Here is a 27115-nt window from a genome sequence, read left to right on the forward strand (position 1 = left end):
CACCCGTCCTTCGTTGCTTCTTCATCCCGTGCCTTCCCCTTTATGGAAAAAGGGTTTAAGGCAGCCTTGAAGGCAGTTGAGGCAGGGAAACCATGCCCCACACTCGAAGAGTGTAGGCCATTCTCCCTCGCCCTACCATTGGACGAAGCTGATTGGAAGGATGTTCATCATACCTTCTCAGTCGGGAAGTTGGAGGCCGAGATTGCCGGACGTCAGTTCGGTGAAGACCTCCCTAATCTGTCAGACTTTCACCTGCGTCGGGAGCAGAGAAACAAAAGAAAGACTGGCAGCCTCAATGTCTCTTCAAACCGGACTGGAGACGATGGCAAGCGTCTCCCCATCCCCAATTATGTACATGGTCTTTGCCAAAGCTCACCTGGCAACAGTTACAAAGGACCTGTACAACTTTATCAAAGCCAGAAGGGCTTGTAGAGAGTTCATGTTCGCCTCGGCTGCGGTGAGGCACGAACCGAGGAAGCTGAATCATATCATCCAGCATCTGGGATAAGGACCTCTTTCCAAGCGAAGTGGTTAAAGAGGTTGTCGACAAAGCCACCACAGAGAATAGAAATCTTCTCCAAAAGTGGGGCTTGTCGATGAAGAGGAAGTCTTCCCAGGATGAGGGTCCCCAACCCAAAAGAAAGACTAAGAGGCCAAGGGCACCCTCTCGCCCACCTAGACAGCAACACTTCCCGCGGCCACGGTGTCCCAGACGGTGGCACAACCACCCACCACGTACCAATTGGTACCCCAGCAGCTGGCGACACAGTTGCCTGTCTTTACCCCAGCCTTCGAAAGGCAATCTACGACCTTTTGGCCGAAATCTAGAGGCTCCTCTAGATGCCCCTCAAGAGGCAAGGGCAACAGGTGTGGACGTGGCCAAGGAGGCAAGCCCTCCGGCCAGCACTCCAAGTGTGATGCTTCCGGTAGGAGGGAGACTCTTCTCTTTCCGGGATCATTGGACCTTCGATCCCTGGGCCCACAGCCTGATCAAGAACGGACTAGGTTGGTGCTGGAACACAACTCCGCCGACTTTCCCTCAATTCTTCCAACACTCAACCCCCATTCAGGAACTCTTAGACAAGAGAGTTATAAGGAGAGCAAAGTCCGTCAAGTTCCAAGGAAGGCTGTTTTGTCTTCCGAAGAAGGACTTGGAAAAACTTAGGGTCATTCTGGACTTGTCACCACTCAACAAGTTCATAGTGAACCACGAGTTCAGGATGCTCATCCTTCAACACATAAGGACCCTACTGCCCAAGCAGACATACACAGTCTCCATAGACATGGCGGACGCATATTGGCATGTCCCAATCAATCAACAAGTTTCCTCCTACCTAGGATTCAAGCTACAGAAGAGACAATACGTCTTCAGAGCCATGCCCTTCGGACTAAACATAGCCCCAAGGGTATTCACAAAGCTTGCAAACGCAGTCATTCATCAACTACGCCTAAAGAGAGTTCAGGTAATAGCTTACCTGGGCGATTGGCTGGTGTGGGCAGCATCCGAAGCAGAATGCATGCAAGCCTCCAAGGAAGTGATCGAGTTCCTGGAATATCTAGGATTCAAGATCAACATGGAAAAGTCTCGACTATCTCCAGCTCAAAAGTTTCAATGGCTCGGCGTTCATTGGAACTTACAGTCACACCGCCTCTCCCTTCCATCAAAGAAGAGGAGAGAGATAGCGGGATCTGTCAAGAGACTTCTAAACTCTGATCGGATATCAAGACGGCAACAAGAGAGAGTAATTGGCTCCCTCCAGTTCGCCCCAGTGACAGACCCAGTGCTGAGGGCACAATTAAAAGATGCATCAGGAGTCTGGAGAAGATATGTATCAAACGCTCGAAGAGATCTGACAAGACCAATACCAACTCGTCTGCGATCACTTCTCAAGCCATGGTCGGAGGCCAAGCACCTTAAGAAAAAGGTGCCCTTACAGCCACCTCCACCCTTAGTCATCGTTCACACGGCTGCCTCAAAGGAAGGATGGGGAGGCCACTCTCACCAACGGAAAGTCCAAGGAACCTGGTCCTCCCTCTTCAAGACCTTCCACATCAACATTCTGGAAGCCATGGCAGTTTTTCTATCTTTAAAGAAACTGAAGCTTCGCTGCTTGATCCACATCAGACTGGTCCTGGACAGCGAAGTGATAATGAGATGTCTAAACCGACAAGGTTCAAGATCGCCCCAAATCAACCAAGTGATGTTGGCCATCTTCCGTCTGGCGGAAAAGAAGAGATGGCACTTATCAACAGTTCACCTTCAAGGGTTCCGCAACGTGACGGCAGACGCTCTATCCAGGCTCATCCCGATAGAGTCGGAATGGTCCCTAGACTCAAGATCATTCTCCTTCATCTTACGCAAAGTCCCAGGACTGTAAATAGACCTCTTTGCGACGAGCGACAACAAGAAGCTACCTTGATATATAGCCCCGTACGAGGATCCTCTAGCGGAAGCAGTGGACGCGATGTCCCTAGATTGGAACAGATGGTCCAGGATTTACCTGTTGCCTCCAACCAACCTCCTGTTAAAGGTCCTCAACAAACTGAGATCCTTTCGGGGAACAGCAGCGATAGTGGCTCACAAGTGGCCTAACAGCATCTGGTTTCCTCTAATAACGGAACTGTGACTGAAGCTGGTCCCGTTGCCAGATCCAGTTCTGACTCAACAAGTGCAGAAGTCGACTGTCTCCGCTTCATCACAGAAAACCCGAAACCTTCATCTCAGGATTTTCTCGCCTTAGCAGTCAAGAAAAGGTTTGGGATTTCGAAGGACAGTATAAACTTTTTAGAAGAATATAAGTCGAAATCTACTAGAAGACAATACGAGTCATCCTGGAAGAAATGGGTTGCCTTTGTCAAGGCAAAGAAACCAAAAGAAATCTCGACAGATTTCTGTTTATCATTCTTTATTCATCTCCATGAACAAGGTTTAGCAGCCAACACAATTTATACGTGTAAATCTGCCTTGACTAGACCCTTGCTTTATGCCTTCCAGGTGGACTTCTCTCACGAAATCTTCAATAAGATCCCTAAGGCCTGCGCTCGGCCTCGGCCAGCAGCACATTTTATTTCAGCCGATTTTTACCGGGTCTTGGAAGGTAAATATAAAGGTGCTTAATCAGTATGCTGCTCTTATAGTTGTAAGGAATACGAATGTCTAGATTGGTGACAGTAGCCTGTAATTATGTGAACTATCGTGAAAAAAATCTCTCCACCGATACGCCTTTGGGTCTCGTCTGTGGATCGGTTATATACTAGGGCAATATGTCTAGTTCTCCTACCTCATTGATGGAGGATGCTGCAATCCTTGGAGGACAAGATTGGTACCTGCAATCAGTACCCCTCCCTGCTCCGCCGCTGGACATATTTACCCCAAATCAATTAATTAAATAGTGTTTCCCAGTAGAGGTATGGGCGTATAAGAAGAATATCAACACTAGCGTTAATATAGACTACTTTTTTGAAAGGGGATTTCCATTGTTTATTGTTCATAAAACCAACGTAAATCAAGATGTAGGCCATTTTATGTATTATCCAGTCCAATTAGTGTCGGCTTAACGGGATAATGTTCGGCAGTTTTTGAGATAATTATTACTAAGTAAATACAATAAATACTCGGTCAGTCAGTGGTTCTCTCAACCTCGTTTTCGCCATGCACCCTTTTCACCATGTAAGACTGTCATTCTCCTTCACTCCTTGCCATGATTATCTGCAACAAAAGTGTATTTCAAATATGCAATTATCATCATCATCATCTCTTACGCCTATTAACGCAAAGAGCCTCGGTTAGATTTCGCAAGTCGTCTCTGTCATAAGTTTTTAATTCAGTACTTCTCCAATCATCATCTACTTCGCGCCTCCTAGTCCTCAGCCATGTGGGCCCGAGTCTTCCAACTCCTCTAGTGCCTTGTGGAGCTCATACTATAATACAGAAAAAAAAAATCATATAAGTACACAAACATTTACAATTTTACATTGATTAATTTTTAGTGTTCCCTTGGGAGCTGTTAAGGCAATAAAAACACCAACAATTCTAACAGTTTGAATTTACCTATCTGTGGTCCCAATGCTCCCCTCCCCTAGAAATGCCACTTACCCCCTTCCTCCAGAAATCCCCCTTCCCCAGAAATCCCCCTTCCCCTTAGGTTGAGAACCCTTGCACTAGATTATGAAAGGTTAATGAATGGGTTGTAGTAATACCGGTATTATTGGAAAATGGGTATTATTTGTTCCAGTTATAGATTGCTCGTTCAAATGTTCTTTTATGAATCTAGACATAGTTACTGTATAGTAGTTAAAAGATAATACTTTAAACTAAAATGATTAAAAAAAATAGTTTTTTTCCTCTTGCTAAGGATATAGTTTTCCGGAACAAATAACAGTATCAATAGAGTTGAAACTCAATATCCGACATAGGCCTATGTGATATACTCGGGTTTTATTCCCTACAAGCTATTGTAAGTTTCATTTATATATTTGTTTATATTCTTCTTTACGCCTAAATTATTATTATTATTATTATTATTATTATTAGCTAAGCTACAACCCAAGAACTATCAGAAGCGAAGCTATATGAAAAATGAGTTTATATGACCATACTTTGGATTTATTGTTTCCTAGGATACGACAATAAAAACGAAACTTGACACAATTGCTGATATGCTGATCGCAAATTCTATTCCTCATTGGGCTATTTTCCCTGTTGGAGCCCCTGGGCTTATAGCATCCTGCTTTTCCAACTAGGGTTGTAGCTTAACAGAAAAGAATAATAATAATAATAATAATAATAATAATAATAATAATAATAATAATAATACCACTAGAGATGTATTGGTTTCTTTGACTGGCCAAACAGTAATACATTGGATCCCTTTCTCTGGTTACGGCTTATTTTTTTTTCTTTGCCTACACATACACAGAATAGTCTAGCATATTCTTTACATATTCTCGTCTTTCCTCATACAACTGACAACAATGAGATATTAAACACTTCTTCACCCAAGGGGTTAATTACTGTACTGCAATTGTTCTGTGTCCTTTCCTCTTGGTAAGGGTAGAAGAGACTCTTTAGCTATGGTAAGCAGCTCTTCTAGGAGAAGGACACTCCAAAATTAAACCGTTGTTCTCTAGTCTTGGGTAGTGCCATAGCCTCTGTACCATGGTCTTCCACTGTCTTGGGTTAGAGTTCTCTTGCCTGAGGGTACACTCGGGCACACTGTTCTATCTTTTTATATTTTTTTTCTTCCCCTTGTTTTTTTGAAATGGCGTGTTGGGCAGGCTTAATAGAAGGGCCATGGATGCCTGGTGGTTTACCAAGAGGTCGTCTTTTCCTTTTTTGATTCTTTTTCTTCTCAAAACCATCCTTACTGTCCTCCCTTCAGTTGAAGTGGCTATCCAGGAGGGTATTTAGCCTTGCATGGTGTATCGGCTCCTCCATGTTGACCAGTTTTTCCGACTTTTTACTATAGTCTATGGGTTTCATCAATCACTTTAATTATAATTCTGTACATGTTGTTTTTGTTATAATTCTTGTTAATCTAGTTTTTAAGTATGATATCTCCTTTTTATTTCTATTAATTCTTATGCTGTCTGGAGACACTGAGCGAAATCCTGGACCAGTACGTCCTAGATTTCGTCAATGTCATCTTCTGTATTGTAATATTCGTGGTCTGCATGCAAATATTCAAGACCTTACAGTTGCGTCCAGACAGGATGATATTCTTTTGTGCTCAGAAACTTTGGTTTCTAATATAAGGCACTCATTTGAGCTCCTTATAACTGGTTTTAAGAAGCCAATAATGTTGAAACGTGTTGCCATCCCTAGGGCCAGGGGAATGGCGGTGTATATTAGGACTGAGTACCCAGCTTCTCATAAGTCCTGCTATCAATGTGGATGTTATGAGATTCAGGTAATAACAACTTTTATTTGTGTTCAATCTACCGGAATCCAGATATGGATGATTCTATCTTCGATTGTCTTGTTACCATCATGGCTAAGATACAAGATGATAGAAAGACCTCTTTTGTCTTTGTTGGTGATTTTAATGCTCACCATAGGGAGTGGTTCCCTACCGATCGCCATGGCTTAAGAGCTTTAGACTTTGCCTCTGAATCAGGCTATGAGCAAATCATAAATGAAGCTACTCACAGGTCTGGTAATTGCTTGAACCTCGTTTACACTGACTCCTCTGTCGTTATAACTAGTAAGGTTGGTTCTTCAGTCGGGACATATGATCATGCCTTGATTTCATTAGTAGTGAAGACTGACCAGCCTGTCCCTGATGTATCATACTCTTGTAAAATTTATACGAAATCCCAAGCAGGCTGGAATGGGATTTTGCACGATCTTTTGTGCTTGAATTGGTTACATTTATATAGTAGTGTAGATCCTGTTGTCCCTTTGAATGAGAATCTAGTCAACATAATTGATAGGCTTATCCCTTCTCGTGTGCTAAGATACCGAGTGAAGGACAAACCGGGGTTCAATGATGATTGTAGACGTGCTTATTTGGAGAAGCAGGAGGCCTCTCATCCTTGGAAGGGTAACAGATCAGATTTGACCTGGAATAGCTATACTCATCTTCGAGCTTTTGCTCAAAGAGTTTATGCCTCTACTGAAAAGGAATACAATTTAACCATAAAAGAAACCCTTTCTGGTACAACTCAGGAACATAAATGGTGGTCTACCCTTAAATCTGCACTCCTTGGTATAGATGCAACAGTTCCTCCTTTACTTAAAACCAAATGGCTCAGTCACTCACTGTCCAATGGAAAAGGCAACCCTTTTGGCTGATGTTTTTGACAGTAAACAGAGTAATGAAAAACTTGAACATCCTCATTCCTGTTTTCCTGAGGCTAAACTAACTAGTTTAGCTTTTCGATCTCATGAAATTAAAGCTCTATTGAGGGACCTTGATGCTTATGGAGGTGTAGACCCAAATGGTATTTTTCTTTTGTTTTTTATATAGACAGCAGATTTCTTAGCTCCAAAGTTATCTGTTATTTTGCGCAAGTTAGCAAGAATAGGAGCTTTTAGCACTTTTTTGGAGAATTGGTAATGTTACTCCTCTATGTAAATGTGTTTGTGGTAGCTCAAGTCCTACTGATTACCGCCCAATTTCCATAACTCCCATACTATCTAAAGTTTTTGAACGTCTTCTGGCAAAACGTCTTAATAGGTTTGCTGAAGGTAATCATCTATTCCCTAGTTTGCAATTTGGTTTTCGTAAAGGCTTTGGAGCATGTGACGCCCTTCTTACAATCTCCAGTGCTGTACAGAAATCCCTTAATTGTGGTCAGGAAGTTCGTATGATTGGCCTTGATTTTAGTGCTGCCTTTGACCGTGTTATTTATGAGGGCCTTGTTTTCAAACTCAAACAGGCGGGAGTGGGTAGGTCGTTTCTTAGCATTATTATTGATTTTTTAAATAATAGATCTCAAAGAGTTGTTGTTGATGGGCACCATAATGAGTATAGGAATGTGATATCCGGTGTTCCACAGGGTAGTGTTCTTGGCACATTACTTTTCATACTATATACACATGACATGAAGTTTGACCTAGAAAACAAGCTTGTTGCATTGCAGATGATGCTACTTTCTTTGTATCAATTCCATCCCCTGAATGTAGATCTGGGGTAAGTGAATCCCTTAATAGAGATTTAGCTAAAATTAGTGCATGGTGCAAATTATGGGGTATGGAGTTGAATCCTAACAAAACTCAAAGTATGGTTGTAAGTAGGTCAAGGACGGTGGCTCCTCAACATCCGGATCTCAGTATTGATAATGTTTCTTTAAATTTGTATGACTCTTTAAAATTTTAGGTGTGATTCTCAACAGCAAATTTACTTTTGAGAAACACATTAGGTCTGTGTCTTCTTCAATTGCACAAAAAAAAAATGGCTTATTGAGAAAGTCTTACAAGATTTTCGGTAATCAATCTATTCTGAAGAAGTGTTTTAATTCTTTCATTCTACCTTGTTTTGAGTATTGTTCTCTTGTCTGGTGTTCAGCTGCTGATTCTCATCTTAATTTGTTGGACAGTTCATATATTCCACAGAGGTGTTAGATAAGATATGTATCCAGATCTGTTTTTTGACGTTGTTAATAGTTCATATATGACATATCTGTTTTGACGTTGTTACTGTTTTTAGAATGATTTATTATTAATTTGTTCTCATCATTTAATTATTTCCTTATTTCCTTTCCTCACTGGGCTATTTTTCCCTATTGGAGCCCTTGGGCTTATAGCATCTTGCTTTTCCAACTAGGGTTGTAGCTTGGCTAATAATAATAATAATAATAATAATAATAATAATAATAATAATAATAATAATAATAATAATAATAATAATAAGTGCCCTGTCAAAATATTTTTCCTCATGCAATTTGATAAAAAAACCTAAAAAAAAAGTGTTGACCTCGACGAGGTAAAATTCTTCACTGACAAAAAAACATTCAACAGTATCTCTCTCTCTCTCTCTCTCTCTCTCTCTCTCTCTCTCTCTCTCTCTCTCTCTCTCTCTCTCTCTCTCTCTCCGGGATCCTTGGTAACGGCTTTAATAAAAAAAAAAGAATATATGGAAATCTGTTTTGAACTTGTTACGAAAATGGGAGGTACGAAGTTCTCAAGTAATGAAAATAGACATCAACACTAAACACAAAATGAACTTACAGACACAACATAAACTCAATAAAAAATAAACCTAATTTTCAAGATTTCTTTTTAATCATAGATTTTAGACTTTTAAGTTAATTTTTGTGTATTCCACGGAAGTGTTAGATAAGATATGTATTCAGATCTTTGATATTTTATGGTCTTTCAAACTTGATACGAGGGAATTGGATGATATGTCCCTTAAGGTCATACACGCAGAGGACTGGCGTGCTGATTTGATGGCAATTGGCACGAACCCGCGCGACTAGCCTAATTTCTCATCCTTTTAGTGTGCTGATCGGACAGGCCTGTCCCGCCTCGATTGGCAGTATGCCCCGCCAGTCTCTTGCGTGTGTGGGCACGGACTAGCATGGTGACTGGGTTTGGGTCACTATTTTGATACGCGCAGTATGAAATTATTATATGAACATACTTCGTCCCTTGATGGGAGTGCTTTTGAATTATTGCTATATTGAAACAATTTTTTGCTATATCATTGTTATATTACAAAAGATCTCTCTTTCTATCTTTTCCCAAAGTCAAAAGATTAATGAGGGTTCTGATCCCGTAAACTGTAGTAGAGAACTTTGGAGGAGTAATCCATGTGTAGGATTATCCAATCTTTTAATCCGACATATTTCACAAGATGTTATAGATACTTTTAAAACATGCTCAAAATATTTTCTTCAAATAGCATAAATTTTCTTCAAAAAGACAGATATGCATCTCTCTATACCCTTCAGTTTGTTATTGATTTCATTTGGCGTAATCATTTGCTCTCTTCTTATCGATGATGTTGTGCATGTAAAGAAGCACAGTGCATCTATTTTAATATTCTTAAAATATGTTATTCTATTTTAAATGTTCATTACTTCTCTTTTATTTTTTTTTATTTCCTTATTTCCTTTCCTCACTGGGCTACTTTTCCCAGTTGGAGCCCTTGAGCTTATGGACTCAAGACTATGGTATTCCAGAGTTTAGTAAATTTGAAATGATAAACCAGAACAACATTTTATCCATTCAATACATACTGTAATAATAATAATAATAATAATAATAATAATAATAATAATAATAATAATAATAGCCCTAGTTGGAAAAGCCCTGCAGTTCCATTTTCTTCATTTTCCTCATGCCCTGCAGTTCCATTTTCCCCATTTTGTTTTTGCCCTGCAGTTCCATTTCCCCAATTTTCTTTTTGCCCTGCAGTTCCATTTCCCCCATTTTTTTTTGCCCTGCAGTTCCATTTCCCCCATTTCTCCTTTTGCCTTGCAATTCCATTTCCCCCATTTCCTTTTTGCCGTGCAGTTCCATTTCCCCCATTTTCTTTTTGCCCTGCAGTTCCATTTACCCCATTTCCTTTTTGCCTTGCAGTTCCATTTCCCCCATTTTTTTTTTTTGCCCTGCAGTTCCATTTCCCCCAATTCCCTTTTGCCTTGCAGTTACACTTCCCCCATTTTCTTTTTGCCCTGCAGTTCCATTTCCAATTTTTTTTCATGGTGGGGGCGGGGGAGGGGTTATTTCGTTTCCCCTATTTCATTTTTCCAACCTGTTTCATTTCCTCAATTTCCCTTTTGCACTGCAGTTCCATTTACCCCATTTCTTATTTGCCTTGCAGTTCCATTTCCCCCATTTTTTTGCCGTGCAGTTCCATTTCCCCCAGTTCCCTTTTGCCTTGCAGTTACACTTCCCCCATTTTCTTTTTGCCCTGCAATTCCATTTCCATTTTTTCCTGGGAGGGGGGTGGTTATTTCGTTTCCCCTATTTCATTTTTCCAAGCTGTTTCATTTCCTCAATTTCCCTTTTGCACTGCAGTTCCATTTCAACCATTTCCTTTTTGCTCAGCAGTTCTATTTCCCTCAATTTATTTTTGCCATGTAGTTCCATTTCCCCCATTTCCTTTTTTTTGGGGGGTGGGTTATTTCATTCCCCCTATTTCATTATTCCAGGCTGTTTCATTTCCCCAATTTTTGCACTGCAGTTCCATTTCTCCCATTTCCTTTTTGCCCTGCGGTTCCATTTCCCCTATTTTCTTTTTGCCCAGCAGTTCCATTTCCTTTTTAGGGGGATATTTTATTTCCACTATTTCATTTTTCTAGGCTGTTTCATTTCCGCCCATTTCGTTTTTGCCCTGCAGTTCTATTTCCCCCATTTCCTTTTTGCTCTGCAGTTCCATTTCCTTTTTTTTTTGTGGGACTATTTTGTTTCGCCAATTTTTTTTTTCTAGGCTGTTTCATTTCCCTAATTTCCTTTTTGCCCTGCAGTGCTATTTCCCCCATTTTCTTTTTGCCCAGCAGTTCCATATCCTCCATTTCCTTTTTTCCTGCAGTTCCATTTCCCCCATTGTCTTTTTGCCCTGTAGTTCCATTTCCATTTTCTTTTTGCCCTGCAATTCCATTTCCCCCATTTCCTTTTTGCCCAGCAGTTCTATTTCCCCCATAATCTTTTTGCTATGTAGTTCAATTTCCCCCCATTTCCTTTTTTTGGGGGGTGGGTTACTTCGTTCCCCCTAATTCATTATTCTAGGCTGTTTCATTTCCTCAATTTCCTTTTTGCCCTGCAGTTCCATTTTCCCAATTTTCTTTTTGCCCTGCAGTTCAGTTTCTTTTTTGGTTGGGGAGGGGGGGGGGGTTATTTCGTTATCCCTTTTACATTTTTACAAGCTGTTTCATTTCTCCAATTTCCTTTTTGCCCTGCAGTTCCATTTCCCACATTTGCATTTTGCCCTGCAGTTCCTTTTCCCCCTTTTTATTTGTGCCATGCAGTTCCATTTCCTTTTTTTGGGGGGTGGGTCATTTTGTTTCTCCTATTTAATTTTTTGAGGCTGTTTCATTTCCCCAATTTCCTTTTTGATCTGAAGTTCCATTTCTCCCATTTCCTTTTTGACCTGCAATTCCATTTCCACCATTTTCTTTTTATCGTGCAGTTCCATTTCCCCCATTTCCTTTTCGCCCTGCCGCTACAGTTCCATTTCTCCCATTATCTTTATGCCCTGCAGTTTGATTTCCCTCATTTTCTCTCTTCCCTGCAGTTCCATTTCCCCCATTTCCTTTTTGCCCTGCAGTTCCATTTTCCCCATTTCCTTTTTGCCCTGCAGTTCTATTGCCCCCGTTTTCTTTTTGCCCTCCAGTTCCATTTCCTTGTCTTCTTATTTTGAGGGGTTATTTCGTTTCCCCTATTTCATTTTTCTAGGCTGTTTCATTTCCCCAATTTCCTTTTTGCCCTGCAGTTCCACTTCCCCCGGTTTCTTTTTGACCAGCAGTTCAATTTCCCCCATTTTCTTTTTTCCCTGCACTTCCATTTCCCCAATTTCCTTTTTTGGGGTTATTTCGTTTCTCCTATTTCATTTTTCTAGGCAGTTCCATTTCCCCCATTTCCTTTTAGCCCTGCTGTTTTATTTCCCCAATTTTCTTTTTGCCCTGCAGATCCATTTCCCCATTTCCCTTTTATGGGGGGGGGGTATTTCGTTTCCCTTTTCCATTTATCTAGGCTGTTTCATTTCCCCAATTTCCTTTTTGCCCTGCAGTTCCTTTTCCCCCATTTTCTTTTTGCCCTGCAGTTCCTTTTCCTTTTTTTTTGGGGGGGGGGGGGGGTATTTTGCTTCCCCTATTCAATTTTTGTACGCTGTTTCATTTCTCTATTTCCTTTTTGCCCTGCAGTTCCATTTCCCCCACTTCCTTTCTGCCTTGCAGTTCTATTTCCCCCATTTTCTTATTGCCCTGCAGTTCCATTTCCCCCATTTCCTTTTGGTCCTGCAATTCCATTTCGCCCATTTTTTATTTTTGCCCTGCTGTCTCGTTTCCTTTTTTTTGGGGGGGGGGTGTATTTGGTTTCTCCTATTTAATTTTTCTACGCTGTTTCATTTCCCCAATTTCCGTTCTGCCTGGCAATTCCATTTCTCCCATTTCCTTTTTGCCCTGCAGTTCCATTTCCACTATTTTCTTTTTGCCGCGCGGTTCCATTTCCCCCACTTCCTTTTTACCCTGCAGTTCTATTTCCCCCATTTTCATATTGCCCTGCAGCTCCATTTCCCCCTTTTCCTTTTGGTCCTGCAGTTCCATTTCGCCCATTTTCTTTTTGCCCTGCCGTCTCGTTTCCTTTTTTTTCGGGGGGGGGGGGGGCGAGGGGTGGTATTTTGTTTCTCCTATTTAATTTTTCTACGCTGTTTCATTTCCCCAATTTCCCTTCTGCCTGACAATTCCATTTCTCCCATTTCCTTTTTGCCCTGCCGTTCCATTTCCACTATTTTCTTTTTGCTGCGCGGTTCCATTTGCCCCATTTCCTTTTTGCCCTGCAGTTCCATTGCCCCCATTATCTTTTTTCCTTGCAGTTCCATATTCCCCATTTTATTATTGCCCTGCAGTTCCATTTCCCCCATTTCCTTTTTGCCCTGCAGATCTATTTCCCCCCATTTTCTTTTTGCCATGCAGTTCCATTTCCCCATTTCCTTTTTTTGTGTGTGGGGGGAGGGGGGCTTGGTTATTTTGTTCTCCTAATTCATTTTTCTAGGGTGTTTCATTTCCCCAATTTTCTTTTTGACCTGCAGTTCCATTTTCCTATTTTCTTCTGGCCCTGCATTTCCATTTCCGCCATTTTCTTTTTACCCTGCAGTTCCATTTCTCCAATTTCCATTTTTGGGGTTATTTCGTTTCTCATATTTCCTTTTTTTTTGGCTTTTTTATTTCCACAATTTCCTCTTTGGGCTGCAGTTTCTTTTCCCCCATTTCCTTTTTGCCCTAAATCTCCATTTCCCCCATTTTATTTTTGCCTTGTAGTTCCATTTCTCCCATTTCCTTTTTAGTGGGGTTATTTCGTTTCCCGTATTTCCTTTATCCAGGCAGTTTCATTTCCCCAATTTCCTTTTTGCCCTGCAGTTCCAATTGACCTATTTTCTCTTTGCCCAGCAGTTCCATCTCTTATTTTGTGGGTTATTTCGTTTACCCTATTTAATTTTTCTGCTCTGTTTTATTTCCCCAATTTCCTTTTTGCCCTGCAGTTCCATTTCCCCCATTTTCTTTTTGCCTTGCAGTTCCATATTCTTTGTGGGGGGGGGGGGGGGCCGCGGTTATTTCGTTTTCTCTATTTAATTTGTCCAGGCTGTTTCATTTCCCCTATTTCCTTTTTGCCGTGCTGTTCCATTTCCCCCATTTGCTTTCTACTCTGCAGTTCAATTTCCCCCATTTTCTTTTTGCCCTGCAGTTCCATTTCCCTCATTTCCTTTTTGCCCTGCAGTTCCATTTCCCCCATTTCCTTTTTGCCCTGCAGTTCCATTTCCTTTTTTGGGGGGGGGGTTATTTCGTTTCCCCTATTTAATTTTTCTAGGTGTATCATTTCCCCAAATTTCTTTTTGCCCTACAGTTCCGTTTCTCCCATTTCCTATTTGCTCTGCAGTTCCATTTCCACCATTTTCTTTTTTGCCGTTCAGTTCCCTTTCCCCCAATTCCTTTTTGCCCTGCAGTTCCATATCCCCCATTTTCTTTTTACCCTGCAGTTCCATTTCCCCCATTTCATTTTCCCTGCAGTTCTATTTCTCCCATTTTCTTTTTACCCTGCAGTTCCATTTTTCCAATTTCCGTTTTTGGGGTTATTTCGTTTGTCTTATTTCATTTTTCTAGGCTTTTTTATTTCCACAATTTCCTCTTTGCCTTCCCGTTTCTTTTCCCCCATTTCCTTTTTGCCCTCCAGTTCCATTTCCCCCATTTCCCTTTTGCCCTCCAGTTCTATTTCCCCCATTTCCTTATTTTGGGGTCTTTTCATTTCCTGTATTTAATTTTTCCAGGCTTTTCCATTCCCCCAATTCCCTTTTGCCCTTCAGTTCCATTTCCCCCATTTCATTTTTGTCTTCCAGTTCTATTTCCCCCATTACCTTTTTTCCGGGGTTTTCTAATTTCACCTATTTAATTTTTCTAGGCTGTCTCATTTTCCCCATTTCCTTTTTGCTCCGCAATTCCATTTCTCCCATTTCCTTTTTGCCCTGCAGTTCCATTTCCATTTCCTCTTTTTTGGGTTTTTTTCCCCTATTTAATCTTTAGAGGCGGTTTCATATCCTCCATTTCCTTTTCGCCTTGCAATTCCATTTCTCCCTTTTTATTTTTTTGGGTTATTTCGTTTCCCCTATTTCATGTTTCTTGGCTTTTTATATCCCTCATTTCCCTTTTTCCGGATTATTTTGTTTCCCCTATTTAATTTTTCTAGGCTGCTTCATTTCCCTTATTTACTTTTTGCCCTGCAATCCCATTTCCATGATTTCCTTTTTACCTTTCGGTTCCATTTCCCCCATTTTCTTTTTGCCCTGCAGTTCCATTTTCCCCATTTCCTTTTTTGGGGTTATTTCATTTCCACTATTTAATGTTTCGATGCTGCTTCATTTTCCCCATTTCCTGTTTGCCCTGCAATTCCATTTCCCCCATTTCCTTTTTTCCCTGCAGTTCCTTTTCCATCATTTCCTTATTGAACTGCAGTTCTATATTCCCCATATTCTTTTCTTTGGGTTATTTCATTTTCCCTCTTTCATTTTTCTAGTTTTTTTCATTTACCACATTTCCTCTTTGCTTTGCAGTTCAATTTACCCCATTTCCTTTTTGCCTTGTTCCATTTTTCCCATTTCTTATTTTTGGGGGTTATTTCGTTCAGCCTATTTAATTTTTTTAGACTTTTTCATTACCCCCATTTCCTTTTTCCCCTGCAGTTCAATTTTCCCCATTTCCTTTTTTTGGGGGTTATTTAATTTCCCCTATTTATTTTTTCTAGGCTGTTTCATTTCCTCCATTTCCTTTTTGCCTTGCAGTTCCATTTCCCCATTTCCTTTTTTCGTGTTTTTTGTTTCCCCTATTTAATTTTTCTACGCCTTTTCATATCCCTCATTTTCTTTTTTTGGGGGGGTTATTTCTTTTCGTCCATTTGATCTTTCTAGGTTAATTCATTTTGCCCATTTCCCTTTTGCACTGCAATCCCATTTCTCCCATTTCCTTTATGCCTTTCAGTTCCATTTCCCCCATATCCTCTTTTTTTTTTTTTTCATTATTTGATATTTCTAGGCTGTTTCATTTCCTCCAATAACTTTTTGCCTTGCAGTTCCTCTTCTCCCATTTACTTTTTTTGGGTTATTTTGTTTCTCGTTTTTTAGGCTTTTCCATAGCCCCCATTTCCTTTTTTTCGGATTATTTTGTTTCCCTTATATAATTTTTCTAGGCAGTTCCATTTCCCCCATTTCCTTTTTGCCCTGCAATTCCATTTCTCCCATTTCCTTTTTCCCCGTGTGTTTTCAATTCCCTTATTTCATTTTTTTCGGCTTTTTCTTATCACCTATTTCCTTTCTTTCAGATTATTTCGTTTCCCCTATATAATTTTTCCAGGCTGTTTCATTTCCCCAATTTCCTTTTTGCCCTGCAGTTCCATTTCCCCTATTTTCTTTTTGCCCTGCAATTCCATTTCCACCATTTCCTTTTTTTAGGTTATCTCGTTTACTCTTTCATTTTTCTAGGTTGTTTTATTTCCCCAATTTCCTTTTTGCCCTGCAGTTCCTTTTCCCCCATTTCCTTTTTGCGCTGCAGTTCCATTTCCTCCATTTCCTATTTTTTGGGGGATATTTCGTTTCCCCTGTTCCCTTTATCTAGGCTGTTTCATTTCGCCCATTTCCTTTTTGCCCTGCAGTTCCATTTCCCCTATTTTCTTTTTGCCCTGCAATTCCATTTCCAACATTTCCTTTTTTTAGGTTATCTCGTTTACTCTTTCATTTTTCTAGGTTGTTTTATTTCCCCAATTTCCTTTTTGCCCTGCTGTTCCTTTTCCCCCATTTCCTTTTTGCGCTGCAGTTCCATTTCCTCCATTTCCTTTTTTGCGGGGGTTATTTCGTTCCCTCTATTTCATTTTTCTAGGCTGTTTTATTTCCCCAATTTCCTTTTTGCACCGCAGTTCCATTTCCCTCCATTTCCTTTTTGCCCTGCAGTTCCATTTCCTCCATTTCCTATTTTTGGGGGAATATTTCGTTTCCCCTGTTCCCTTTATCTAGGCTGTTTCATTTCCACAATTTCCTTTTTGCCCTGCAGTTCCATTTCCCCCATTTCCTTTTTGCCCTGCAGTTCCATTTCCCCCATTTCCTTTTTTGGGGTTTTTTCATTCCCCCTATTCAATTTTTCTAGGTTTCATTTCCTCCATTGCCTTTCTACCTTGTAGTTCCATTTCTACCATTTCAGTTTTTTTCGGGGTATTTTTTTCTTCTATTTAATTTTTCTAGGCTTTTTCATATCCATAATTTCCTTTTTGCACTGCAGTTCCATTTCCCTAGTTTCCTTTTTGCCCTTCTTTTCCTTTTTCCCCATTTCCCTTTTTAGGGGGGCGGGAATTATTTTGTTTTCCCTATTTAATATTTCTAGGCGGTTTGTCCCATTTCCTTTTTGCCCTGCAGTTCCGGTTCCCCCTTTTCCTTTATTTTGGGTAATTTCGTTTCCCCTATTCAATTTTTCAAAGCAGTTTCATATCCCTTATTTCCTTTTTTTTTGGGTTATTTTGTTTCCCCCTTTTCCTATTGCTAGTCTGGTTCAATTCTCCCATTTAATCTTTTGGGTTATTTTTCATATCCCCCATTTCCTTTTTTCTAGTTATTTAGTTTCCCCTATTTCATTTTTCTAGGCACTTTCAATTTCCCCATTTCATTTTTTTAGATTATTTTGTTTCCCCTATTTCATTTTTCTAGTTGGCGTCATGCCCCTATTTTCTTTTTCCCCTGCAGTTCCATTTCCCCTCATTTCCTTTTCTCCGTTTTTTTTATTTCCTCTCTTTAATTTTTCTAGACTGTATCATTTCCTCCATTTCCTTTTCACCCTGCAGTTCCATTTCCCCCATTTCCTTTTTGCTTTGCAGTTCCATTTCCCCTATTTCCTTTTTTTGTGGGGAGGGGTTATTTCATTTCCCATATTCTATTTCATAGGCGGTTCCATTCCCCCCATTTCCTTTTTGCCCTGCAGTTCCATTTCCCCATTTCCTTTTTTCGGATTATTTCGTTTCCCCTATTTCCCTTTTCTAGGCTTTTTCATTTCCCCCATTTCTTTTCAGCCCTGCAGATCCATTTCCCCCACTTTCTTTTTTTCCTGAAGTTCCAATTCTCCCATTTCATTTTTTGAGGTTATTTTGTTTCCCCTATTTCATTTTTTAAGCGGTTTCATATCCCTCATTTCTTTTTTATTGGGTTATTTCGTTTTCCCTATTTCCTTTTGCTAAGCTGGTTCATTTTCCCCATTTCATTTTTTTGGGTTATTTTGTTTCCCCTATTTCATTTTTGTATGCTGGTTCATTTCCCCCTTTTTCTTTTTTGGGTTAATTTCGTTTCTCCTATTTCATTTTCCTAGGCTGTTTCATTTCCCTTGTTTTCTTTTTTTCGGGTTATTTCAGTTCAATTTTCCTTTTCCAGGCGGTTTCATTTCCCCCATTTCCTTTTTTGGGTTTTTTCTTTTCCCCTTTTTCATTTTTCTAGAGTGTTTCATTTCCCCATTTTTTTTCCGGTTATTTCGTTTACCCTATTTCATTTATCTAGGCTGTTTTATTTCCCCATTTCATTTTTACCTTGCAGTTTCATTTCCTCGTTTTCCTTTTTGCCTTTTTCCTTTTTTCAAGATTTTTTTTCATTTCCTCTATTTAATTTATCTGGGCTGTTCCATTTCTCTCATTTAATTTTTGCCCTGCAGTTCCAGGTCACCCCTTTTTTTTTTTTTTTGTGTGTTTTTTGTTTACCCTATTCCATTTCTTTAGGTTGTTTCATTTCCCATTTTCCCTTTTTGCCCTGCAGTTCCATTTCCTCCATTTTCTTTTTATTTTATTTCCCCTATTTAATTTTTTTCAGGCTGTTTCATTTCCCCCATTTTCTATTCGCCTTGAAGTTGCATTTTTCACATTCCCTTTTTTGGGTTATTTTGTTTCCACTATTTCATTTTTCCAAGTGGTTTCATATCCCCCATTTCTTTCTTTTTTTTTTTTTTTGATTACTTCGTTTCCCCTATTTCCTTTTGCTAGGCTGGTTCATTTCCCCCATTTCAATTTTTCGGGTTATTTTGCTTCTGCTATTTCATTTTTCTGGGCTGTTTCATATCCCTTTTCCTTTTTTCGGGTTATTTCGTGTCCCCTATTTCTTTATTCTAGGCTAGTTCATTTCCCCATTTTCTTTTTTCGGGTTATTTCGTTTCTCCTATTTTATTTTTCTAGGCTGTTTAATTTCCCCCATTACCCTTTTCCCTCTTATTTCGTTTCCCCTATCTCATTTTCCTAGGATGTTTCATTTCCCTTATTTCTTTTTTTCGGGTTATTCCGGTTCTGTTTCCTCTTTCTAGGTTGTTTCATTTCTCCCATTTCCTTTTTTTGGGTTATTTCCTTTCCCCTTTTTCATTTTTCTAGGGTGTTTCATTTCCCCTGTTCCCTTTTTTTTGGTTATTTCGGTTACCCTATTTCATTTATCTAGCCTGTTTCATTTCCCCCATATCCTTTTTACTCTGCTTTTTCATTTCCTCGTTTTCCTTTTTGCCCTGCAATTCCATTTCCCCAATTTCCTTTTTTCAGGTTTTTTTCATATCCTCTTTAATTTATCCAGGCTGTTTCATTTCTCCCATTTCTTTTTTTACCCTACACTTCCATTTCCCCCATTTCATTTTTGCCCTGCAGTTCCATGTCCCCCCATTTCCTTTTTTTTTTGTTATTTCGCTTACCCTCCTGTATTTCATTTCTCTAGGCTGTTTCATTTCCATATTCCCTTTTTGTCCTGCAATTCCATATCCTCTATTTCAATTTTTGGTTTTTTTTTAATTTCCTCTATTTTCTTTTAGCCATGCAGTTCCATTTCCCCCATTTAATTTTTTTTCCTTATTTCGTTTACCCTATTTCATTTTTCTAGGCTGTTTCATTTCCCCGATTTTATTTTTGCCCTGCAGTTCCATTTCCACCATTTTTTTATTTCCCCTATTTAATTTTTCCAGGCTGTTTCATTTCCCACATTTTCGTTTCGCTCTGCAGTTCCATTTCCCCCATTTTCATTTTTGCCCTGCAGTTCCATATCCCTTATATTTTGTCTCCCCTATTTCATTTTTGTAGACTTATCTCATTTCCCACATTTCCTTTTTTGCCCTGCAGTTCCGTTTCCCCGATTCCTTTTTGCTCTGCATTTCCATTTCCCCCATTTCCTTTTTGCCGTGCACTTCAATTTCTCCCCTTTCCTTATTTCGGGTTATTTCATTTCCCTTATTTAATTTTTCTATCCTGTTTAACTTCCCCCATTTCCTTTTTTTGGTTTATTTTGGTTCCCCTATTTCATTTTTCTAGGCTTTTTCATTACGCCCATTTTCTTTTTGTCCTGCAGTTCCATTTCCCCCATTTCCTATTTTCAGGTTTTTTCATTTCCCTAATTTTTCTAGGCTGTTTCATTTTCTCAATTTTCTTTTTGCCTTCCAATTCCATTTACCCCATTTCATTTTTGCCCTACAGTTCCATATTCCTCATTTCCTTTTTACCCTGCAGTTCCATTTCCCCCATTTCCTTTTTTTGTGTTTTTCATTTCCCCTACTTCCTTTTTCTAGGCTGTTTCATATCACCCATTGCCTTTTTCGGGTTATTTCGTTTCCCCTATTTCATTCTTTTAGGCGGTTTCATTTTCCCAATTTCCTTTTTTTGGGTTATTTCGTTTCTCCCATTTTATTTTTTTCTAGGCTGTTTCATTTCCCCCATTACCTTTTTTTGGTTATTTCATTTCCTCTATTTAATTTTTCTAGGCAATTTCATTTCCCTTATTTCCTTTTTTCGGGTTATTTCGTTTCCCTTAGGCTGTTTGATATCGCCCATTAGCTTTTTCGGGTTATTTCATTTCCCTTATTTCATTTTTCTAGACTGTTTGATAACGCCCATTAGCTTTTTCGGGTTATTTCATTTCCCTTATTTCATTTTTCTAGGCTGTTTGATATCGCCCATTAGCTTTTTCGGATTATTTCGTTTCCCATATTTCATTTTTTTAGGCGGTTTCATTTTCCCCATTTCCTTTTTTTTAGGTTATTTCGTTTCTCCCATTTGATTTTTTCTAGGCTCTTTCATTTCCCCCATTACCTTTTTTAGGTTATTTCATTACCCTATTTAATTTTTCTAGGCAATTTCATTTCCCTTATTTCCTTTTTTCGGGTTATTTCGTTTTACTATTTCTTTTTCTAGGCTGTTTCATTTCCACCATTTTCTTTTTCCAGGTTATTTTGTTTCCCCTATTTCACTGTTTCCAGGCGGTTTCATTTCTTCCATTTCTTTTTTGCCCTGCAGTTTCATTTCCCCCATTTCCATTTTGCCTTACAGTTCTAATTCCCCCATTTCCCTTTTTCAGGTTTTTTTCATTTCCCCTATTTAGTTTTCTTAGGCTGTTTCATTTCTCCCATTTCCTCTTAACCCTGCATTTCCATTTCCCCCATTTCCTTTTTGCCTTGCAGTTCAATTTCCCCCATTTCCTTTTTTCGCATTATATCGTTTCCCCTATTTCATTTTACAAGGCTGTTTTATATCACCCATTTCCCCTTTTTCGCGTTATTTTGTTTCCTCTATTTCATTTGTTTAGGGTGTTTCATACACCTCATTTTTTTTTTTTTTGCCCTGCAGTTCCATTCCCCCCATTTCCCTTTTTCGGGTTTTATCATTTACCCGTTTTAATTTTACTATGCTGTTTCATTTCCCCCATTTCTTTTTTGCCCTTCAATTCCATTTCCCCTATTTCCTTTTTTCTGGTTATTTCGTTTACCCTTTTCATTTTTCTAGGCAGTTTCATTTCCCCCATTTCCCATTTGCCCAGGTGTTCCATTTCCCCAATTTCCTTTTTGTCCTGCTGTTCCATTTCCCCCATTTCCCTTTTATGGGTTATTTCGTTTCCCCTATTTAATTTTTCGAGGCTTTTTCATTTCCCTCATTTTCTTTCTTCGGTTTATTTTGGTTCCCCTATTTCATTTTTTTAGGCTTTTTCATTCCCCCTATTTTCTTTTTGTCCTGCAGTTCCATTTCCCCCATTTCCTATTTTCAGGTTTTTTCATTTCCCTAATTTTTCTGGGTTGTTTCATTTTCTTCACTTTCTTTTTGTCTTCCAATTCTATTTACCCCATATCCTTCTTGCCCTGCAGTTCCATTTCCCCATATCCTTATTTTGAGGTTATTTCATTTACCCTATTTCATATTTCTAGGCTGTTTCATTTCCCCCATTTTCTTTTTGCCCTGCAGTTCCATTTCCCCCATTTCTTGTGTTCTTTTTTATTTCCTTATTCAATTTTTTCTTGGCTGTTTGATTTTCCCCATTTCTTTTTGCCTTGCAATTTCATATTCCCAATTTCCTTTTTGCCTTACCGTTAAATTTCCCCCATTTCCTTTTTTTGGGTCATTTTGTTTACCATATTTCATTTTTCTGGGCTGTTTCATTTCATCATTTCCTTTTTGCCTTGCAGTTTCATTTTCCCTATTTTCTTTTTTGTCCTGCACTTCCATTTCCCCCATTTCCTTTTTAGGGGGTGTTATTTTGTTTCCCCTTATACATTTTTCGATTCTGTTCCATTCCCCTCATTTTTGTTGCCCCGTAGTTCCATTCACCCCATTTCCTCCTTTCGAGTTTTTTTTCATTTACCCCATTTTTTTTCTGCCCTGCAGTCCCATGCCCTTCATTTCTTTTTTTAGGGGTTTCTTTCATTTACCCTATTTAGTTTTTCTTGGCTGTTTCATATCCCTCATTTTATATTTGCCCTGCAGTTCCATTCCCCCATTTCTTTTTTTCGGGTATTTTCATTTACCCTATTTCATTTTTCTATGCTGTTTCATTTCCCTCATTTCCTTTTTGCTCTTCAGTTCCGTTTCCCTATTTCCTTTTCATTTTTCTAGTCTTTTTCGTTTCCCCCATTTCCTTTTTGCCCTGCAGTTCCATTTCCCCAGTTTCTTTTTTGCCCTGCAGTTCCATTTCCCCAATTTCCTTTTTACCTTGCAGTTCCATTTCCCCAATTTCCTTTTAGCCCTGCAGTTCCATTTCCCCAATTTCCTCTTTGCCTTGCTGTTCCATTTCCCCTATTTCCTTTTGTAGGGTTATTTCGTTTACCCTTTTCATTTTTCTATCCTTTTTTATTTCGCCCATTTCCTTTTTGCCCTGCAGTTCCATTTCCCCAATTTCCTTCTTGCCCTGCAGTTCCATTTCCACTATTTCCTTTTTGCCCTGCAGTTCCATTTCCCCCATGGTTTTCGACCACAACAAGGCACAGACTCTCTTGTCGAGCAGCCTGAAGAAGGTGGGTTACACGAACTCGAAAGTGTCTACCTTGAGCAAGAAGCATCCTACCTTTCTTGCTCCTGCTTCAATAGCCTTCCCCTTTACATCGAAGGCTTTTAAAGCTGTTGCCAAGGCAGTGGAGGCAGGCAAACCATACCCTACACTAGAGGAGTGTAGGCCTCTGTCGTTAGACCTACCCAGGGAGGATAAGGAATGGAAAGAAGTCCACCTAACCTTCTCAGTAGGGAAGTTGGATGCAGATATAACGGGACGAAAGTTCAGCGAGAATCTCCCGAAACTGTCAGACTTTCTCTTGCGTAGGGAGCAAGAGACGAAGGAGAGACTTGCGGCATCTCTATCTCTACAGAACTGCATCGAGATGTGTGCACGCCGGAAAAGCACCCCAGATATGCTCATGGTCATGGCCAAAATGCACATGGCCACCATAGTAAAGGACCTGTACGCCTTTATGAAGGCTAGGAGAGCCTGTAGAGAGTTCGTGTTTGCTGCAGCAACAGTAAAACACGAACCCAGGAAGCTAATATCTTCCAATATCTGGGGTAAAGACCTCTTCCCAAATGAAGTGGTCAAGGAGGTAGTTGATAGAGCCGCCACAGAGAATAGGAACCTTTTCCAGAAGTGGGGCATCTCATCAAAATGAGAGTCTTCCCCGGATGCTGGTCCGCAACCTAAGAGGAAGACCAAGACGCCCAGACTACCCTCTCGGCCTGCCCAACAACATCCCACAGTCACCAAGACTGCGGTGCTCCAAGTGGTTACTCAACCACAAACCTCATTCCAAGTGTTGCCTCAGCAGCTGGTTGCCTAGTCACCAGCATTCAACCCTGGGTTTGAGGGGCAAACCACTACCTTTCGTCCAAAAGGTAGAGGCTCCAGACGGAGCTCCTCAAGACACCCCTCACGAGGTAGAGGAAGACACGGTCAGGGAGGTAAAAGCTCCAGAAAATCGAAACAATGAGATACTTCAGGTAGGATGGAGGCTCCAACACTTTCAGGATTGTTGGACTTTCGATCCTTGGGCCCACAGCCTAATCAAGAATGGACTAGGATGGAGCTGGAGCAAGCTTCCACCATCATTTCCTCAATTCTTCCAATACTCTACCCCCTTATTGGAAGAATATACCCTAGAACTCTTGAGCAAACGGGTTATAAGGAGAGCAAAGTCCATCAAATTCCAGGGAAGGCTGTTTTGTGTTCCCAAGAAGGACTCAGATAAATTCAGAGTCATTCTTGACTTGTTGCTACTCAACAAGTTCATAGAAAACAGCAAGTTCAGGATGTTAACCCTTCAACACATAAGGACCCTGTTACCCAAAGGGGCGTTCACAGTCTCGGTAGACCTGGCAGATGCTTACTAGTACCTTCCAGTCAATTTCCCCCTCTCCTCCTACCTAGGATTCAAGTTACAGAAGAAAAAGTATGTCTTCAGAGCCATGCCCTTCGGGCTAAACATAGCCCCAAGGATCTTCACGAAACTTGCAGACGCATTCGTTCAACAACTACGCCTAGAAGGTGTTCAGGTAGCACCATACCTGGACGACTGGCTGATGTGGGCAGCATCCGAAACAGCTTGCCTGCAAGCATCCAAAAAAGTGATCCAGTTCCTGGAACATCTGGGATTCAAGATCAACTTCAAGAAGTCTCGACTCTCTCCAGCTCAAGAGTTTCAATGGCGGGAAATCCATTGGAACCTGAGGTCACACTGCCTCTCCATTCCCTCAGGGAAGAGGAGGGAGATCGCAGGGTCTGTCAAGAGACTACTGAAATCCGACAGGATCTCAAGACGCCAACAGGAAAGAATACTGGGCTCTCTCCAGTTCGCAGCAGTAACAGACCCAGTGCTAAGAGCACAGCTGAAAGATGCGTCAGGAGTCTGGAGAAGATACGCATCAAACGCTCGAAGAGATCTAAAAAGACCGATACCGACCTTACTACGATCACTTCTCATGCCGTGGATGAAGGCCAAGAGCCTAACGAGGACCGTACCCTTGCAACCACCTCCACCATCGGTGACCATCCACATGGATGCCTCGATGGAAGGATGGGGAGGTCACTCCCATCAAAGGAAAGTCCAAGGGACTTGGTCATCTCTGTTCAAGGCCTTTCACATCAATATTTTGGAGGCCATGGCAGTCCTCTTGACGTTGAAAAAACTCTCCCTTCGCAGATCAGTCCACATCAGGCTGATCTTGGACAGCGAAGTGATAGTGAGATGTCTGAACCAACAAGGCTCGAGATCACCCATGTGATATTAGCCATCTTTCGTCTAGCAAAAAAGAAGAGATGGCACTTATCAGCAGTTCACATACAAGGGTTCCGCAATGTGACAGTGGACGCTCTATTCAGGCTCAAGCCGATAGTCAGAATGGTCCCTAGACTCAGACTCATTCTCCTTCATCTTGGAACAAGTCCCAGAACTGCAGATCAACCTCTTCGCGACTAGCGACAACAAGAAACTACCTCGATATGTAGCCCCATACGAGAACCCTCTGGCGGAGGCAACGGACGCCATGTCCCTCGATTGGAACGAAGTCCAAGAAGTCATTGCTAAAACCGCCAGGGAGAATAGGAACCTTCTCCAAAAGTGGGGCATCTCTTCAAAAAGGAAATCTTCCTCAGATAGTGGTCCCCAGCCTAAGAACAGAAAGGTAAAGAGACCATGTAAACCTGCACAACTTCCAGCCGTGACCATGGCCAAAGTGCTCAAATGGTAGCCCAGCCGCAAACCACCTTCCAAATTGTCCCTCAGCAGCTGCTGGCTCAGTCACCTGTCTTTAACCAAGGTTTTGAGAGACACACGATCACCTTTCGGCCCTACAAAAGTAAGGGCCCAAAAAGAGGATCCTTCGGAAACCCCCCAAAAGGGTGGAGGAGGACGCGGTCACGGAAGCAAGTCCTCAGGAACCTCTAAACAATGAGAGGTTCCAGGTAGGAGGCAGACTATTCCACTTTCGTGATTGTTGGACCTTCGATCCCTGGGCCCACAGCCTAATCACGAATGGACTTGTTTGGAAATGGAACAAAAATCCACCCCTTTTCCAGAATTTTTCCAACACTCCACCCCCTTGTTGGAAGAATATACCTCAGAACTCTTGAACAATAAGGTAATAAGAAAAGCAAAGCCCATCAAATTCCAGGGAAGGCTGTTTTGTGTCTCCAAGAAAGACTCGGACAAACTCAAAGTCATTCTAGACTTGTCTCCACTCAACAAGTTCCTCGAGAACAACAAGGTCCGGATGCTTACATTGCAACACATAAGGACCCTTCTACCAAAAGGGGCGTACACAGTCTCAATAGACCTGGCAGATGCTTACTGGCACCTACCAGTCAGTCACCCCCTCTTCGCCTACCTAGGATTCAGGCTACAGGCTATTAGGGCTGTGGTCAACAGCCAAGAGCCTAGCACGGACAATTCTCTTGCAACCACCACAACCAGCAGTGGTGATACACACGGACGCCTCCCTGGAAGGATAGGGAGGCCATTCGCAAGAAAGGAAAGTGCAAGGAAATTGGTCGCACCAGTTCAAAACTTTTCACATCAACATATTGGAGGCTATGGCAGTCTTCCTGATGTTGAAGAGACTATCCTCTCGCAGAGCAGTCTACATCAGACTGGTCCTGGACAACAAAGTGATAGTAAAATGTCTAAATTGACAAGGCTTGAGATCACCTTATATCAATCATGTGATGTTAGCCATCTTTCACCTGGCAAGGAAGAGAAGATGGCATTAATCTGCAGTTCATCTTCAAGGGTTCCGCAATGTGATGGCGGATGCTCTATCCAGGCGAAAGCCGATAGGGACAGAATGGTCCCTAGACGCAGACTCATTCTCCTTCATCTCGGAAAAAGTCCCAGAACTGCAGATCTACCTCTTCGCAATGAGCGACAACAATAAACTACCTCGTTATGTAGACCTTTACGAGGACTCTCAAGCAGAAGCGATAGACGTCATGTCTCTCGACTGGAACAGATGGAATCGAATCTACCTGTTCCCACCAGCCATTCTCCTGCTAAAAGTCCTTGACAAGCTTTGATCCTTCAGAGGAACAGCTGCAGTAGTGGTCCGCAAATGGCCCAGAAACAATTTGTTCCCTCTAGTTCTAGAATTGAAACTGAAGTTGTTTCCTCTGCCGAACCCAGTTTTATCTCAACCGGTTCAGAAGTCGACTATTTACGCTTCATCCTTGAGAAC

At 40.8% G+C, this 27115-nt stretch overlaps 1 protein-coding gene across 1 annotated transcript; it reads right to left on the reverse strand.

Moving 5' to 3' along the window:
• Positions 1-13732: 13732 nt before the first annotated feature.
• On the reverse strand, positions 13733-21506 carry LOC137650867 (golgin subfamily A member 6-like protein 7). Its single transcript, XM_068384021.1, has 2 exons — positions 21308-21506; positions 13733-13971 (listed from the first exon to the last, which is right to left on the reverse strand). Exons 1-2 carry the CDS (start codon positions 21504-21506, stop codon positions 13733-13735), a joined length of 438 nt encoding a protein of 145 aa, XP_068240122.1.
• Positions 21507-27115: the final 5609 nt, after the last annotated feature.

This window comes from Palaemon carinicauda, chromosome 12 (genome assembly GCF_036898095.1).
Source record: "Palaemon carinicauda isolate YSFRI2023 chromosome 12, ASM3689809v2, whole genome shotgun sequence".
Lineage (NCBI taxonomy): Eukaryota > Metazoa > Arthropoda > Malacostraca > Decapoda > Palaemonidae > Palaemon > Palaemon carinicauda.

What these genes read in the sequence shown, in the direction of transcription:
- LOC137650867 (XM_068384021.1), bottom strand. Translation starts at nt 21,506, where the DNA reads ATGGGGGAAATGGAACAGCAGGACAAAAAGGAAATTGGGGAAATGGAA. An exon ending in GCATAGTAAAATTAAAACGG is followed by an intron (nt 13,972 to 21,307) that starts GTAAATGATAAA and finishes TGATACACCTAG; the next exon opens with AAAAATTAAATAGGGGAAAC.